Source organism: Dendrobates tinctorius, unplaced genomic scaffold (genome assembly GCF_039654945.1).
Source record: "Dendrobates tinctorius isolate UK_male_01 unplaced genomic scaffold, ASM3965494v1 ptg000250l, whole genome shotgun sequence".
In the NCBI taxonomy this organism is placed as follows: Eukaryota; Metazoa; Chordata; class Amphibia; order Anura; family Dendrobatidae; genus Dendrobates; species Dendrobates tinctorius.
Genome location: NW_027361917.1, coordinates 61,294,439 through 61,313,990, shown reverse-complemented (window position 1 = coordinate 61,313,990; position 19,552 = coordinate 61,294,439). Strand labels below are relative to the sequence as shown.

The following is a 19,552-nucleotide window of genomic DNA, read 5'->3' as shown; positions in this document are numbered from 1 at the left end:
ACTTTTCTTTTCAATTAATTTGGCATGGTTAAAAGTTATTTTGTTCATTCCTATTACTGTTAGGATATTACTAGCACATGTTTTGCCATCCTGCTTGTCCTATTGCAAGAGGATTGTGAACACTACAGCAGAGTTTTTTTATACTTTCCTTTGGTAAACCAGATTTAGTTCAGGTGATCACCTAATAAAAAGCACATTAAGTAGAATGAGGTGTACTCTGAATGGAATTCAACTGACACTGGAATGGAATGGCTGTCAAACATGTAGAGAAGCTGATTTTTTATAAAACTGTGCAGTGGTCTCTTAATTTTTGCCAGAGCTGTATGTATATATATATATATATATATATATATATATATATATATATATATATATACTGTATATATATATATAGTGCTGCAGATAAACCCTGAAAGGCAGTCGTCGTATCTTATATCGGCCAAAACAGCTGACAGGTTCACTTTAACAATAGGAAAATATGCACACTGTATATACATGATTGTACTCTGTTCTGCCACGTCACTTGTTGATTAGATTGGATTACATTGAACTTGTTTCTTGACTCACTGGTAAGTAATGCAGGGGTATCGAAATGTTCTATTAAAAAAACCTAAATATATTGCAAATTTTCTTTTACACAATGTTTACACTCTAAAACATCTCAAGAGAGGAATCAGTGATCAGAAGTTATTTGCAAAATTTTGTTGAATATTTAGTGATGTGAAACATCTGTCTTTTATTTGTAGGATTCTCTGGGCTACAAATAGCACTGGGATGTTTGAGCAGACTGGGCATTACAATATCATATGAGATGATTTGTTTGGTCAATGCTGAATTGTATCCAACTTTTATCAGGTAATAAGACATGCATATGCAAAATGTATTTGTCACGGGGTTACCGCGACAGTGTGGAGCCAGAAGACCGCAGGGTCTGATTGCTCCTACTTCGGCGCTGGGAAGAAGCACTTCTTCATTTTAAATGTGTTTATTTCTTCTGGCTGAACAAGGGTTAATCGGCCATGTTAGAAATCCCTGTGCTCACAGCTGTGCTCGGTTAGCCACTCCTTTCCCCTTTATAATCTGGGCTCTGTTACAATTCCTTGTGTGAGTTAGCATTTGCTGTATGGCTAAAGGGCCTGTCACACTAAGCGATATCGCTAGCAATATTGCTATAACTTGTGACGTTATAGCGATATTGCTAGCGATATCGCTGTGTCTGATACTTACCTCCGACCGGCTCCCCCGCTGGTTATCGCTGATCGCGCGAGAACGTCCTGGACTGTTTCTCGTCGTCAGCTTCCTGCGGCGCTTCCTGTGGAGAGACGAGCGTTGAGCATGGAGCCGGTCGGGAGGACGTCAGGATCGCCTAGTGTGACAGGTAATTAGCGACCCCCGTCCCCAGCGATGTCGCTGGTGAGATCTGCCTGTGTGGCAGCTCACTAGCAACCACTTAGCGATGTACCAGCGATCCTGACCGCGTCATATCGCTGGTCGGGATCGCTGGTACATCGCTAAGTGTGACAGTACCTTTACGGAGGGAGAGGAGTTCATATGAAGAGTGTTGGAGGAGTTATCTGTGACTGTTGTTTGGTTTGTATGCATGGTAATTCCCCATCCTTCTCTATTTTGGTTTATTCCCCTACCTCCATGCCCCGGTGCATTGCTCTGTTATATGTGAGTGAATATTTTGTATGCCTGGAGTTTTCGGTTAACCCTTGTATGTGTTGCCTTTTTCGTTGGGTTGGTGTACTATGGTGCACAGTAGCGCTCCTCTATCCTGGGTGGGGGAGGAGAATAGACAGAGGACGGATGGAGATAAGGCAAGGGTGGAGGCTCCGGCATCTTCACCTTCAGAAGTATCCCGGGGAGTAGGGCTAGCTAGGGCACCCCCTAGTGTTAGGGACAGGGAAGGAGACCCTGGTCCCGGGTCACCCGACAGCAGTGTCTTGACAGTATTATACAACATTTATGAAACGATACAAATTCATGTCCATTTTTTCCGATATCATGGATGAAAAGTGCCAATTCAAGTCTATGGGTCCGTGATGAAGACGTACAATGACATCTGTGTGCATCTGTTTGCTCTCTGTAGTTAACATTGCAAAGGATAGAAGAAGCTTTGTAATTAATTTATTTATCCATCTGTGAAAATCACTGATGACACACTGATGATAAAAACGGACACACAGACCAAATACTAATGACATACTGATCCAAAACCCTGATGACACCAGTTCAGTTTTTTCACATAATTGTGTCTGAGGCCTAATTTACGGTAGCTTTGGTAAAATTTGACTGACTAAGTCATGTGTCGATTACACGTGATTTTACTACATTTCTGCTACAGAAACACTAAAAACACATTTGTTTTTTATCTGTGGATTTCCTCATTCAAATCTCTGGAGGAATATCCGCAAATCATAGGTGTTCGTAGGGGTTGCGCACCCTAATTGTAGGTATAGAAAAACCTCAGTAGATGACCATGCTTTTACTGAAAATAAATCTATTTACAAAGACCAAGACCAATATTACCACCACATGGTAACAATAGAGTGGCAAATACCAATCCTACAGAACATATAGGTCATTACAGTGCAGACAGGGCCGGTGTTAGGCAAAAGTTTAAAATGGGGCCCCAAATACTAACAAATTGCACCATCACACAGAAACATTTTGGTTGTACTTACAAGCACTGATTTCAGGCCACTAAACTAGTGTGATCGACAATATTGAAGTCATTCGCCGCTTGTTTCCCAGCCACTTTACACCGGATGAGGAACAATGATGGGGACAGAATGATCACTAGTAGATCAATCTATCCACATACAGTATCATCTTAGCAGCATATCTGCAGTTTTCAACGGGCGATTTGCTGATGAGAACAATGATTTTTGTTTCATCATAACCCATCCAATCACTTGATGAATAGGCTGCATTTTGCACTCCCCCTAGTCCTCCACATAGTATAATACACCCCCATAGTCCTCCATATAGTATAATGTACTCCCCTAGTCCTCTATATAGTATAATAGCCTCCAAATAATATGCCATATAGTATAAAAGACTCCCCATAGTCCTCTATATAGTATAATAGACTCCCTATAGTCACCCGTATAGTTTAATACACTCCCCATAGTCCTCCATATAGTATAAAACACTCCCCATAGTCCTCCATATAGTATAATAGACTCCCCATAGTACTCCATATAGTATAATACACTCCCCATAGTCCTCCATAGAGTATAATACACTCCCCATAGTCCTCCAAAGAGTATTATAATGCAGTCCCCATATAGAATATATTTCTGACCTCATACAGTATAACGCAGCCCCCCACATAGAATACACTACAGCCCCCCCCACAGAATATAATGCAGTCCCCCATAGAATATAATGCAGTCCTACAGTATTATGGCCACCATGTACTCACTCGCTCACTGGTATATACCGTATTCATGGGCATGGAGAGCAGTGAATATTCATTCTCTTTATTAGTGGGCACATGTGATCGCCCAGCAGCAGGAAGCCTGCAGCTGCGTCTATTGTGTCCGCTACTAAAATGAAATGAATATTCACTGGTCTCCACTCCTATAGTCCCTTCCATCTCTCGGCGCCAGCTTCTGTGCAAAACGGTGGGAGGGACTATGGGCATGGGGAGCAGTTAATATTAATTTCTCTTTAGCAGCAGCACAGGCTTTAGACGCAGTAGCCGGTTCCTGCCTCCGGTCACTCGCTGCTCCTATGTTGCTGCTTCGCTGGCATCGAGTGGGCCCCTCTGATTCATGGGCCCCATAGCAGCTGCATGGTGTGCCGCTATTAGCAACACACCACTGGCTGGGGGCAGGGGCGGACACTAATAGCTTGGGGTCCCTGTGCAAGAAATGTGTAAAGGATCCCCCTCCCTGCTAGATACGATGCCTATGATGATGGCAATCTCGCTATGGTACCCTGGAGCCTTGGGCTCCGTGAAACAAGGCAGATTTCCCTCATTATTACTGCCCTGCAAACAGGGGCGTACATAGCAATCACAGGGCCCCATAGCAAAACTTCTTTTTGGGCCCCCAAACCTCAAAAAAATATATATTTATATTTTTTCACTGAGAGAGATATATATATACAGTATACACACACACACACATATATATATATATATATATATATACATACATATACTGTGTGTGTGCAATAAATAGACATATATATTCAGCTCTGCTGGTTCCAGCGCAGTCAGACTTGCAGCCAAGTGACAACTAGTGTCCCCACTGCTCCTCTACTCACACTATGATGCCGCATAGTTCACCAACCCAAAGTGTGTTGCCCCAAACCTCCCAAGCACACTATGATTTCGCCACAGGTCCTCTATATAAAGTATGATGGGCTCACAGATCCCCTAAATACAATATGATGGGCCCATAGTTCCTTATATGATGCCTCCATAACTCCCCTATACATACTATAATGCTTCCCGCAGCTTCCTATATACAGTATGATTCCTTTCACACTGTACGATAGTCCCACACTGTTTGATGACCCACACAGTAGTCCCTACACTATATGATGGCCTCCACAGTAGATCTAACATTGTATGATGGCCCTCGCAGTAGTCCTCAGACTGTATGATGACCATCACAATGTACGATTACCCCCAAGCAGTCCTTACACTGTATGATGCTCACATACTGTAAGATAGCCCCAACACTATAATGGTCCCCACAGTAACCACCACAGTGTATGTCAGCCCCCCCACACTGTATGATGCCCTCACATAGTAACAACACTGGTTGTTGGCCACACACTCTATGATGGCCCCTAGAGTAGCCACCACACTATATGAATGTTTCCACAGTAGATCTCACACTGTATGATGACCCACAGTAGCTCCCACACTGTATGATGTACCCACATATAAAATTGAGATAAAAAAAACTTCATATACTCACCTGACCCAGGATCCTGGTGAATTCACCGACAGACATCAGCAAGGCACAGGGGAACCAATGCACAGGATATCAGAGTCCCAGTACAGTGATGTCATAATATCACTCTGCCCAGGAATTGTTCAGTGCGTCACCCTGCTGTTCTGCAGGCGCCAGGCCTAAATTGACCGATATCCTACAGAATGGAGAGTGTTCTCCCTGCTCTACCTCAGAGTAGAGCCCCATGTAAGCTGCACTCCAGCCACAAGTAAAATATGTATTTAAACAGCACAATAGGCATGAGATGTACATGACTCATACACTTTGCTTGTACTAAAATATGCAAAAATGTACCAAATACTCACTGTTGGTACTTAGCCTTTCACTTTGTTTGCTAAATCAACCAACCTTCACAAAGTTTCAGCAATATGACTTTGTCTTTTTTCCATTTTTCTTTCTACAACCATTGTCACTGATCTTTTTCTCTATGTATTGCGTTTTCAGGAACCTTGGCATAATGGTCTGCTCATCCTTGTGTGATCTTGGTGGAACCATAACACCATTCATTGTTTACAGACTGGCAAATGTTTGGAAAGAATTGCCACTAATAGTATTTGGTAAGTAAGCCACAACTGAAAGGGGCATTTCAGCAGTGAAAAGAAATTTATAAATTCATATACCAACCCTCCCCCATCATTCTAAATATAAATCCAAATCTTACATTAAATTCATGTCCCTAACATTCTACATTGAGTGCATCAGTACCTCAGCAACATGTCCACATTTCTTGTGTTGTAGGTTAATAAATATATAGTCCGCTAAGCATTCATCTCCAAATATTAAAGTATGTTTCGAGATCCCAAAAAAATGCAGCACAGGACTGCTTTATTAGCACATGTAGGCACTTAAAGGCCAAAACTGGTGACAGGTTCCCTTTAAATAGTGTTACAGACAAAGGAAATGTTCCCTCCAAACTATGAGAAAATAGACACTTTAGGAGTTCAAATAGAGATATGAACCTTCCCTGTCCATCAATGCTACTTAGTCACCAAGACACAAAAGTTATAGGACAAGATGTATACTAAAGACATATGCCGTGATGTAGCAGCAACACCTAGCAAACTTTGGTTGAACGGAAGGTGTTGCGGGCAAAGTGGCCGTATAGCCCCAGCTTTTAACAATCTACAGTTGGTTATTTAAAAAAATTGTCTCCTTTTCTTTAATTCTCCTGTTTTTGGTCATTTTCATAGCTGTTATAGGAATACTTTCTGGCATACTGGTGTTGCTCCTTCCTGAAACCAAAGGCCGTGCTCTCCCAGAAACCATTGAAGAGGCAGAGAATTTGCAGAAGTAAGTTTAATAAGTGGTACATTAATGTGTTGATTTTCCCATCTAATGTATATTTTATTTTTCATTTATTTACTCAATCACTGGCAGTGAATCTTATATTGTAATTTTGATTATGTCCCACAAATACAAACTGGCATTGTAGGAGGTCGGCTATGCTCACAGGAGGTTTTGGATCAGATCTCCAAAAACAGGAGTGTTTCTTGAAACTGTTTTTGCTTGAAAACTCATTTTCGATTGCCTTAAAAAACCTTGCATGAACATTCCCTAAAGCATAGTTTATGGTGCAAATCTATGCAAATATCAAGCTAGAAAACAGCTCTAAACATACCTACATGTGTAAATGGGAGTCTATTCCGGGAAAGAGCTCTCACCCCAAAGCTGGCATACTATCTGGGAAAAAGTGGCTAAGTCCTCTATTTGCACCCTTTACAAGGAAAATCAGTTTAAGATACTAATGTTCTGGTATCACACTCTTGACCTCCTTCAGAGACTAGATCCCTCAAGTCGATACCAAAAGTGTGTTGGCGTTGTGGCTCTGATGTGGACACGCTGTACCATATCTTCTGGTCGTGTCCTGGGATTACAGGTTTCTGGACGGAAGTGAGATTGTTGATTTCTAAGGTTCTTTATAGTGATGGGCGAAATGCTCGGGTGCTTGCTGCTCGAGTCCAGCAAATTGTAATGCTCGGGTGCTTGATCTGAGCAACGAGCCCAATGTAAGTCTATGGGAAAACCAAGCATTTTTGCCGTGACTCCCCCGGTGGTCCTTTTAAGGTCTAAAAGTGTCTGAAATCGATGGGAACAGTGCTCAAATAACATGGGAACGTCATGGGGAATACCCCTGAAAGCATTTCTGACTCCCAGGTCACAGCTGTGAACAATGTTGTCAGAGTCTTACGCCACTATTACAGGCGCACAATAAAACATACTAAAACAAAACAAAAATGGAGTTTCCTGGGAAATATTTTAAGGAACATCCTTTCCAGGGTAATGATTTGTATGTAAGGCAAAATAAATAACCCAAATCAAAAATGTTCCTCCACCAATTGGGCTATGTTCACACGTAGTGTTTTTGACGCTTTCAACCAAGAGAAATGCATTCACTGGGAAATGTCATTTTAACATTTTACAACCTTATTTAGCCATGTGGTGTGTGACACATCATCAGACACATTCTGTTTCATTTATGAAGGAGGGACTCTGAAAGTCACAAAGTCTATTTTTATAGGGCCAGCAGTTGGCCCTCACTATTCTTAGAGAGCCATCAGCCAGCTATAAAGTATGTTATACAGCTTCAGCCCATCGTCTCATCTACTGTATCACTGCTTTGTTATGTAAATCAGAAATACTGTAATATACAAGATTTATGAAACTGTCCAAAAGATATGCTGATCTTGTTGCCCATAGCAAATACAGCACAGCTTTCATTATTGAAGAGCAGAATACAAAATGAAAACTGCTGTATGATTGGTTGCTATTGGCAGCAAAGATAATTTTCCTTTTAGACAGTTTCATTAGTCTTTTTCACCAATTTTTAGCTACACGAGAGAACATGTAGAGGGACAGAGAGGGTGGAGAGGTTTTTGAAGGCTGCTAGGAGGGATTAGAGAGGTGATTTCATGCCGTAGTGCATAGGAAGTCAGAAACTAATTTCCTGTCTACACTATGGCCGCACTGGCCAGCTGGCAACTCTGGTAAGTGCCAGAAGGGCCTGTCCGACCATGGGCTGCATTGTGTGCTATACTGTTAACAGTATCGGCATCCTCAGGATGCCGATACTGTTAACAGTTGTCATGGAGCAGTGAGCCACCAACTCCGTCACTTACCCCAGCAGACTTCCTTTGAGATTGCGACCTGCTGGAGGCTGACCTGTGGTGCGATGTTGTCCCTGCATCATGACACTAGTATCAACTGCAAGACTGACTGGATAGAAAAATAGATGGGGGCTGCTAAGATAAAGTGTCTGGATTAGATGAGTATAAGGTTTTAAATTTTTGGGTGGCTGTGAGGGAGTTTCATATTTCATATTGGGGGATGTGGGGAGGACCATGTTATATTGGGGGCTGTGGGGACCATCATACTATATAGGGCGCAGTAGAGTGCACCATCATACTATATAGGGATCTATGGATAAACCTTCATGCTATATAAGTAGCTGTGGGGTAGACCACCATACTATATAGGGGGCCGTGAAGTGGAACATCATACTATATTGGGTGCTATTGTGGGACTATCATACTATATAGGGGGCTGTTGGAGTACCATTATATTATATAGGGGACTGGGGGGTGGACAATCATACTATATTGGGGGCTGTTAATGGACCATCATACTATGTAGTATACAGTATACGATGAGGCAGCACAGAGGCTTAATGGTTAACACTGCAGCCTTGCAGCATTGGGGTCCTGGGTTAAAACCTCCCCAAGGACAACATCTGCAAAAAACTAATAGGAAATGTAGATTTTGAACCCCAATGGGGTGCTGAAAATGTGTAATTAATGGCGTAATATACAATAATAAATATAGGGAGCTGTGGGGTAGACCATCATACTATATAGAGGGCTGCCCATCATACTATATAGAGTGCTTTTAGGGAATTATGATACTATATAGGAGGCTGTTAAGGGTATCATCATACTTTAGAGGGGGCTTTGAGGTGGACCATCAAACTACATAGGGGTCGGGTCTGTGGGGTGAACCATTGTACTATACAAGGTGCTGTGAGGTGGACCATTGTATTATATAAGTTGCTGTGGATGAGGCCAGCATACTATATAGGGAGCTGTGGGGGACCACTATACTGTAATGTGGCTTTGTATGGGGGGACCATTATACTATATTGTGCGTTGTGGGGGATAATAATTCTATTTTTGTGCTGTGAGGGATCATCATACTGTGTGGGGTTGCTGTGGTGGACAATCATATTGTGTGGGGCGGCTTTGGTGGCTGTTAGACTGTGTGGAGGTCTTTGATGGCCATTATACTGTGTGGAAAGATATGGTGACCATCATATTGTATCGAGTGGTTATGGGAGACATCATACTGTATTGGGGCTTTGGTAGACATCATACTTTTTATAGGGGCCTGTGGTGGACATCATGCTGTATATTGGAGGCTGTGGGGAATGCCATGACCTGTTGCCCATGTGTGCCTGTAGTGACCATCTTACTGTGTTGTGTTTGTGGGGCAATCATAATGTGTAGGGTCATCATGCTCTATGTGAGTCATAAAAGGAGTATCCTAGTGGGTGAAACCATTTAGGGGCTTCAGTAGGGGCAAAATAATTGTGCAAGTGCCACAATACATATCCCTCACCGTGTCTTAAAGAAGCACTCTCATCAAAGTTTTTATTCTCTTAATATATTGCAATTATCATGTTATAAAGCACTGTATACTGTAAGGTGGCAGCTGGACAGGTCGAGGATGGTGGGTATGTGTCCCCGAGGTGCCAAGCCTCGGTTATGTAGGACCCGAAGAAGCAGGCTCCAGCTTACATAGTTCTGAGAGGTGTTTTAATGTGTCTGGATTATGGCTCTGGGTTTTTCGAGCAGCTGAAAGTGCTGGGTGGGATCGGCTGCTCACTTACCTCCAGTCGGGGTCTTGGAATGCCTGATTTAAGGCGGCTGGTGTCATCTCATTTGGCTGTGTGTTTGTTGCTAAGGTGAGGAGGCATTGCATGTGCGGTTCAGACCCAGCTGGAGTCTGAGAGGAAAAAAATATTTGAATGGGTGAGCCCATGTTTTATGGATTGGTTATTTTATATTTTTATTCTGTTGTACTTTTTTGTACCTGGAACAGGCTAATCTGCAGGTTTATGAACTTTTAATAAACCACCTGTTTGTTTTTGCATCAGTCTCAATCACATGTTTGAACCAACGCTTACGATAGAGCCAATTCTACCAGTACTTAAAATTGCTCAGTTTGCCTTTTTACCTAGCTAATGCTTGTCTTTTTTCTGCTCTATGTAGAAACAGGAAGTTTCATGTCCCTGCATTTATCATCCGCCTCTTCACCTCCTGACCCAGCTGCTCCCTCTTCTGCTGCCAGCAACCTTTGCAGTGACTTATGACTCAAACAGGGAAAATTGATCTCCTGTTTCTACATAGAGCTTAGAAGGATTCAGCTAATTAGTTTTTAATCACATGATGTCATAGATCTAATGCAAAATATAAGCATTATCTGGGTAGAAAGGCTAAATGAACAATTGTAAGTACATAGTGCTATATAATATGATGAGTGCAATATGTTAAGAGGGTAAAACTTTTGATTGGTGAAGTGAATGTTTAGAAAGTTGGGAGGTATACCTTTCTGTGACTGTGACTTTTGCTTTGGGGTGCCTGTTATTTATATATACGACCCTGCTCAGGAGCATTATTCTTAAAAAGAAGCACTGAGTGTCATTATTATAAGGAAGCACAATGGGGAGGTATTATTCTAAAAAGACACACTGGCGGATTGTTGCAAAAATGGAAGCTCGCACGTTTAGGTGATCTGTACTTTGGAAATGAAGAGCTTTGGGATTCCAAATCATTTTTTATTAAAACCAATGCTTCGGCGACTGGCCTGCGTCTTTCTCGAGGTATAAAAACCAAGTTACAGCCGTCACCCCTAATTTTGCCACAAAAAACTGGGAAAACTTATTGACTCGCGTATAAGCCTAGGGTTAATGGTGGTCCAAGAAGATGCTCCATAGATAAAACCCCCCATATGCTGCTGCACAAGGGTTAATGCTGGCCCAAGAAGATGCTCCATAAATACCCCCATATGCTGCTGCACAAGGGTTAATGCTGCCCCATAAGATGCTCCATAAATACCCCCCATATATTGCTGCACAAGGGTTAATGCTGCCCCACAAGATGCTTCATAAATACGCCCCATATGTTGCTACACAAGGGTTAATGCTGCCCCATAAGATGCTCTATAAATACCCCCCATATGCTGCTGCACAAGGGTTAATGCTGCCCCATAAGATGCTCCATAAATACCCCCCTTATGCTGCTGCACAAGGGTTAATGCCACCCCATAAGATGCTCCATAAATGCCCCCATATGCTGCTGCACAAGGGTTAATGCTGCCCCATAAGATGCTCCATAAATACCCCCATATGCTGCTGCACAAGGGTTAATGTTGCCCCATAAGATGCTCCATAAATACCCCCATAATATGCTGCTGCACAAGGGTTAATGATGCCCCATAAGATGCTCCATAAATACCCCCATATGCTGCTGCACAAGGGTTAATGCTGCCCCATAAGATGCTCCATAAATACCCTCCATATGCTGCTGCACAAGGGTTAATGCTGCCCCATAAGACGCTCCATAAATACCCCTTATTTGCTGCTGCCGCTGCTGCTGCAATTAAAAAAGAAAAAATGACATAATCACCTCTCTGTCGCTGGGGGCCAGGTGCTGGTGTCCTGAGTCCCCGGCACCAGCGATATTTACCATCCCCTGTTCCATCGCCGTCCACCGCTGTGTCTCCCAGGTCTCTGCAGTGATGTTCATTCATCAGAGGGGGCGCACTGACTATGTCATCGCGCCCTCTGACCTGAATGTCACAGCAGGAGGACCCGGAGACATAGCGGTGCACGGCAATGAAACGGGGACAAGTGAATATTGCTCATCACCTCCTGGCACACGGTCTTCTCTGCAGCCCCTGCTTCTCCATCGGTCGTCTGCTTCCTGCATTTAGCGGTCACGTGGTACCGCTCATTACACTCATAAATATGCACATATTCAAAAAAATGGGCTGAAAATCTCGGCTTATACACGAGTATATACGGTAGTTACATAGGTTGAAATAAGATCACGGTCCATCAAGTTCAATCTTTCTCCACCAATTGTACATTTTGTCACTAATTTAACTATAATCCACAATGTTATGTGTATTGAGGAAATCATCCAGTCCTTTTTTAAAAGCTGTTATAGTGTCTGCCATTACTACCTCTTGTGGTCGGGCATTCCACAGTCTGACTGCTCTAACTGTAAGGAACCCTTTCCTACGCAGCTGTCGGAATCAACTTTCTTCAACCCGTAATGAGTGCCCCCTGGTCCTAAGTATGGTCCTTGGAAGGAGCAACTCATGTGCCAGTGTTTTGTACTGGCCACACATATATTTATACATATAAATGAGATCTCCTCTGAGATTTCTTTTTTTCTAAGCTAAACAAGCCCAACTTTTCCAAACTCTCATCATATGAGAGGCCTTCTGTTCCTAATAATCTAGTTGCCCGCCTATGAACTAACTCCCTAACTTCTGTATATCCTTTTTATGTGAGTCATTATCATTATAGGAGAAGCAAAGGAGGAATAATAATAATAATAATAATAATAAAGCACAGGGGGTGTTTTTATTACTATAAAGTGGTATCGGTTCATTATTATAAAGGTTCAAGGGGGAGTATAATTAAATGAGGCACAGGGGAATTATTATAAGGCAGTACAAAGGGACATTGTTACTGTATGGTGCTGTATAGCTGTAAGAAGGCACGGAGAGGGCACAGGGAGATGTTATTTCTTTAGGATGCTGTATAACTGTAAGGAGGCACAGCCTTATTTCTACGAGGAAGTATAAAGGGAACATTATTGAAGGGAACTTGTCAGCAGGATTGTGCTGAGCAACCTAAAGACAGTGTCAGGCTGGTGCCGTTATGCTGAGAACAATCAGCAAGAACGTCACTAGTGAGAACCTGTACAGTACACACATACCGTATTATTTACTTTATTAGATGCATTTTTATGATCCTCAAAATTAGGGTGAAAATGGCGGTGCGTCTTATAAACTGAACACTGTTCTTAAAGATACTGGGGGTGTTGCAGTGGTGGTGCAGCAGTCCTGCGGTGTGTGGCGGTGGTATGGCGGTGAGCGATGGTCCTGCGGTGGTGGTACAGTGACAAATGGTGGCCCTGCGGCGGCGGCATGTGGCGGCCACCATTCTTCTTCCGGAGTCCGGCATCTTGCTTCTGGCTTCTCGGCATAGGCGCAGATGGAGGAAAGCCGAGATCTCCATCTGCGCCTGCCTCTATGCAATGTCTCCAGGAAAATGGCTGCGGATGCGGCGCAGGCGCAGATGGAGCTCTTGGCCCGGCCTCGATGATAGTGTGAGGGAGGTACAGGGCGGTAGTCGCAGCTGAGAGCATTTACGATAGCACGCCCTGACCTCCCATCACATTCACACACTGTCCATAGCGCTGCATACCTGTGGCTTCATCCCTGCACCGTCAGGGCCCTCTGTACGTTTCTGGAGGCTTCCTCGATCTGGTTTTTCATAAAATGAGCCACAGTTCAAATCAACTTTCCAATAAACAACTTTACTGATCTTCGTACACAGCACATCTATATTCACTCCAACATCAGCATCAATTTTCACAGCATGCAACTCTTCCTCTGTCCCTGTCCTTCATTGTGTCACTAAGGTCGCTTCCCAAACGGACCATACCTTTCGGTTCTTCAGCGTCCTCCCTGTGCAGGCTTACTCTGTTTGGGGGTTCTCTCGACTGTTTTGCCCCGGTCCTGAGGGCATCAGCCCACGCAATAAGCTGCCATGGTGAATGACCTGTCCGTACTGCTTAATCTTCCCTAGCAACTGCAGTTCCCAATAAAGCTGCACTGCTAGCATGGTTGCCACTGATTCCTCTGATGACGTTCTGTCCACCAATACTAGATGGTTGGGCCTAGTTCTTGTCAACGTTGCATGGCACAGTGTGGCCCGGGGTAGTGAGGCTGATTTAATCAGTAGTGATCTGCCACCTGATAATGAGGATGACGATTGGACCTCAGGAATCTCAGACTGGATTTAAGACAGCCGACGCCCTAGTCTGGTGCTGGTGATTCCTTCTGGCTTGTCAGGTCTTTGTTTTCAGCTCTGTTCCAGTCATCTAAAGCTAAGTTTTTCTGCTAATATTCACACTTAATTTTGTTGGTCTATTCAGTTTTTTGTGTGGTCTGCCAGCCCCGGCTGGGGCTGCGCTAAATTTCCGCTCTTATTTATCTGTATTTGCCAATTTGCTTTTTGTTCCTTATTAGATTGGCCTCTTTTTGCTCTGTCTCAGAATATTTCAGAGTGCTGATATAGTGGGAGAAGTATAGTGACTTCAGGGTTAATTTTGCTATCAGAAGTGTTGGACTTTATTTTTGTAGGGTTTTTTGCAGATTGCAGACAGTGCCTTTCCTTTCCTATCCTTTCTAGTTAGTTTGGGCCCCATCGTTTGCTCAGCCTATTTTCCTGCCTGTGTTTGTGCTTTCATCTTGTTTCACCGTCAATACATGTGTGGGGGCTGTCTTTCCTTTGGGGTCTGCTCTGGGGCAGTTAGTTTTCCCCTTTTCTTGCTTCAGGCTTATTTAGTCCTCCGGCTGTGACGAAGCATCTAGGACCATTGTAGGTACGCTCCACGGCTGCTGCTAGTTGTGTGGTTAGGATCAGGGATCTGCAATCTGCATAGTTACCAACCTCTCTGGTTTTCTGTGACTTAGCTTTGTTTTGTTTTTTTTCTCCTCGGTTACCCATTCATAACAGTAACCCCTTACAATGTCACCGCTGGTCAATGATGCTGTGCTCGCAGCAGTTCATTTATCAGTGGTTTTCAGCATGGATGGTCGCATCTTGGCACCGTCCAGGTTAAAAACCTGTTCCCCAGACATGGAATACGGCGTGGGACAGAACGATGGACAGGTATGGTATATTGTTGTTTTTTTTTGCTTTACTTTTATTATAAGAGAACGAGGGCTTTGGTGGAATTAGGCATTTAAATAAAAATGGAAAACTGTGTTTAGACTTATTTCAAATAAAGGACTTTATTCTTGCTGTTTCTTTATTTACCATACAACTATAGGATTGGTAATGGATAGGTGTCTTATAGACACTTCTCCATTACTAAGCCGTGGGCTTGATGTCACCTGATGATACAAAGGTGACATCAACCCCACAAATATGAACCCCACTTGCCACCGTTACAGGGCAAGTGGGAAGAGCCAGGCAAAATGCCAGAATTGGCGCATCTAATAGATGTGCATTTACTGGGCAGTTGCGGGCTGCTATTTTTGAGGCAGGGGGCCTATATTAATGGCCCCTTACCAGCCTGAGAATACCAGCTCCCAGCTGTGAACTTTAGCAAGGCTGGTTGTCAAAAATGGGGGGACCCCACGCCATTTTTTAAAATTATTTAAATACCGTAATGAAAAAAACAACATGGGGACCCCTCTATTCTTGATAATTAACCGTGCTGAAGCTGACAGCTGAAGGTTTTGCTTGGCTGGTTATAGAAAATACAGGGGAACTCACGCAGGGTTTTTTATTCATTTACGGTATTTAGTTATATCACAGCCGGTGGGTGAGGAATACCCCCATCATCCGCTCCTGCTGTCACTGTCATTAGCAGCAGCAGGTGTAGGTTGATGGAAGTAATAGTCCAAAAAGCCTCCAAAAAGCCCCCACCTGCTGTCATTGTTCTGACTTGAATATAACTCTCATCATTCTCTGCTTGCGCTGATCGCAGGGAGAGGAGAGCCGTCTTCAGCACCCGGCGTGTGCACATGTGCGGGATGTTTTGCGCCCATGTTGATGGTAAAAAATGGACATGTCTATGTGTGGGGTACACGGACACACAGTCTGTGGAAACACACTGACATGTGCACAGACCCATTCATTTGAATGGGTCTACCTGTGTCAGTGTCTCCAGTACGTGTGAAAACTGTCACCACAGGTACCTTAGATACGGACGTGTGAAAGAGGCCTAAAGCTGAGGAGGGTGAGAAGAGCGATTCTCCACCTCCTCTGCAGGGATGGATAGTGATTGGTGGAGGGAACTGTTGCTGAGCTGCGTCCACCAATCACATATCTCTCCCTGCACACTATTTAATGTTGCAACTACGGTACTCACAAGTCTGAGATCTTTTTAGGAACGGTGATCAAACAACCCCCATCATCCTTCAGAAAATACTGTATCCATGGGTATATTCTGAAGGATAATGGGTGTCTAGCCATATTTAATGTAAATATACACTGTAATGTAGTGTCCAAAGTATTTATTGCAAATGTGACTGCTCCCTCATCTTTCAGAATACATCCATGTATACAGCAAGTGGGTGTATTCCTGAGGATGAGGGGGGTGGTAGTCACAATATACGGTACTGCAGGCACTGTACTGTAATTCACAGATCCCCCATAATAGAGCGTCATCCACAGATAATATTTTTATATTTTATTAAAGATTTTTGCACGTTATTTGGCTCAAAATAGTTTTTTTCTTATTTTCCTCTCTAAAATCTAGGTGCGTCTTATAATCAGGTGCGTCTTATATAGTGAAAAATACGGGTATGTGGTCTGCAGAGCATCCGTGCAGACATGATATTACCATTATATGGTCACTGTATGGTGGTGATATCAGTACTTGTACAGTGGTTTTGGTGAAAGGTTGTCCAGGCTTGAAGTTAAAGTCTGCAGTCACTCAATGTGCATTATTATTATTATTCAATCTTATATAGCGCTATTATTGGTATGTAGTATTAGAAATGTTAGTCTTGTAGTAAATCTTGATTTCCTCAGGGTAGGGTTATATTAGTAATAGAAATCTGGGCTCAGGGCCGCGGACAGCATGGACCTGTGTGCTTTAAAATGCCAGGGCTGAATTTCAGTTCCAGTCCGTCCCTGGTCTACACATTAAAGAATGTACACTTTTGGTTGTCAAACTAGATATCCCATGAATAAATTTCCTATAATGAACGTGTGGAGATATATAGATATAACTGAGGTGGGATAAATAAATTAAACCTCTAGAATATTGATGCATGAAATAAGCATTTTATGTGCAAATTGCTGGAGGGATTTTTTTTAATGTGTCTTATTTTATTCATAACAGAAACTATAATGTAGCACTGAATTGACAATATGATGGATTAAACCATTACCTGACTAATAATATTGACTTACATGATGAAGAACCAGCTATGCCCAGTGGACCCCATTAACTCTGATAAAGTTCATCAGGTTTCTGTCATGGTGTCCATACTTTTATCTCACAAAATACAGAGGACATGCAGCTGAGGCACAGAACAGAGTCTTGGTTTCCTATGAGTGAATGAGAACACTAGTCCTGCTCTTATATGTACTGTACATGGAAAATTATTTAAATGATATCATTTTTTGTTATGTGTCATGCAGATTGGTGGGGATCTAGATCTTGAGTCTCTTCCTCAGTACTCAAAAAACTGCTCTGAAAGCAGAGACAAGAAGTTTCTGCATCAGTGTTTGTTCTGTGTACAAGGGCATAGTCTTTCTATTGAGCCCATATACACCACTTTGATCCTGCTCTCAAGCAGGAGCAGCATCTGCCTCCTGAGCAACCTGCTTCAGAGCAGTTTTTTGAGCAATTGGTGGTGATGGTACAGGATGGGGGGAATCAGGACATGTCACAAATAGAAAAGATGTTTTTTAAAAAAAAGGTACTCTTTAAAGATGTTTAGGAAAAAGTCAGCTCCCCACTCATAGCTTCCAGGGTCCTGATCCCACGTATGAATATTGTAGAAAAAAGTGTGGTTCTAGCTCCCAGATGAAATTCAAATGCTTTATTTAAACAAGCTAAGAATATGTAGGATTTTTTTAAATTATACTTTTGATGTTATTAAATTGAAGGCTATATTGCAAAGAAATAAAATGTTTATCTGAAAATGCCCACTGTTTGTTTGAATTGTTATGTTTTTGATCCCCTGTTATTAAATCCTCCTGTTTTTTTATGTACGGTATTGTAGGGGGAAAAGTGTCCACAGTGTAACCGGGCCAGATCCAAGGACACTGTCACCAGGGTTCCTAGGGGAACTGTTTCCAGGGGACATAACTCTCTTAACCATCTTACTAAAACCTGGATCCAGCAGTCAGACACTACTGCTGCTGCTGCTCTTTCATATGATGGACTACACTTCTCTCATACCCCAAGATCAGACAATAGAGCACGTGGAGGCGTTGGTCTGCTCCTATCACCAAAATGTATCTTTCAGGTTATCCCTCAACTACCCTCACTTGTCTTCCCTTCTTTTGAGGTCCATGCCATCAGACTCTACACCCCCTTCTCCATGCGAGTGGCAGTGATATATCGTCCTCCTGGCCCCTCCCATCAGTTCCCGGATCATTTTGCCACTTGGTTTCCATATTTTCTCTCCTGTGACATCCCTACCCTAATCATGGGCGACTTCAACATCCCCATTGCTCTTCCCCTCTCCCCATCTGCTACTCACCTATTATCCCTAACCTCCTCTTTTGGCCATTCGCAACTTATTAATTCTACAATGCATGAAGACGGAAACTCCCTCGACTTGGTCTTGGTCTCGGCTTTGTGCAGTGGATTATTTTGCAAACTCCCCTCTCCCGCTCTCTGACCACAACCTTCTTTCATTCTCTATCAAGAACTGCCAGGCCGCTCAGGTCACCCCCACTGTCCATACTTATAGAAACATACAGGCCTTTAACACCCAGAAACTTATGAAGAACTTGCAGTCTTCATAGGCCCCTATCTCCTCCCTCTCATGTCCTGATTCTGCATTGAAGCATTACAATGAAACACTTCAAAGTGTCCTGGATGAATTTGCACCTCCTTTACATAGAACAACATGACACAGACGGCGACAACCCTGGTACACCCTGCAAACACGTTTCCTGCAGCGGTGCTCCAGGTGCGCCGAACGTCTGTGGAGAAAATCCAATCTACATGAAGATTTCATCCATTATAAGTTTATGCTTCGAACATACAACACTGCCCTTCACCTCTCAAAACAAACCTATTTCAACACCCTCATCACCTCACTGTTCAATAACCCTAAACGTCTCTTTGACACTTTTCATTCTCTACTCTACCCAAGAGTACAGGCCCCAACCACGGAGCTTCGAGCTGACGATCTGGCCAATTACTTCAAAGAAAAAATTGACCAGATCCGACAGGAAATTATCTCCCAATCACCTCATACTATGCACTGTCCTCCCTCCCCCACTGCATCTAGCTCACTCTCTGATTTTGAACGAACCAGTCCAGCGTCGGACTGGAACACCTTGGGCCCACCAGAGAAAATCATTCTTGGGGCCCACTATGTAGCTGCATAGAGTTAAATACCAGACCACCAATTGTGCGGTAAAACACGCTAATATCCGGGTATAATATAAGGTTGTACATGTCTTAATTATGTAGCAGGAGTTGGGGTAGCCCCCTCATAGAATATAAAGCAGCCCCCTCATAGAATATAATGTAGACCCCTCATAGAATATAATACTGCCCCCCTCATAGGGTATAATGCACCCC

The 19,552-nt window shown here is 43.1% G+C and overlaps 1 protein-coding gene across 1 annotated transcript in view; it reads left to right on the top strand.

The window, feature by feature from the left end:
• Positions 1 to 6,270, top strand: part of SLC22A2 (solute carrier family 22 member 2) — a 267,564-nt gene extending 261,294 nt beyond the window's left edge. The window contains exons 8-10 of the mRNA XM_073557713.1: positions 747 to 855; positions 5,421 to 5,533; positions 6,167 to 6,270. Coding sequence (XP_073413814.1) covers positions 747 to 855; positions 5,421 to 5,533; positions 6,167 to 6,270 — 326 coding nt within the window. The remainder of the gene's footprint in view (positions 1 to 746; positions 856 to 5,420; positions 5,534 to 6,166) is intronic.
• The last annotated feature ends 13,282 nt before the right edge of the window (positions 6,271 to 19,552 follow it).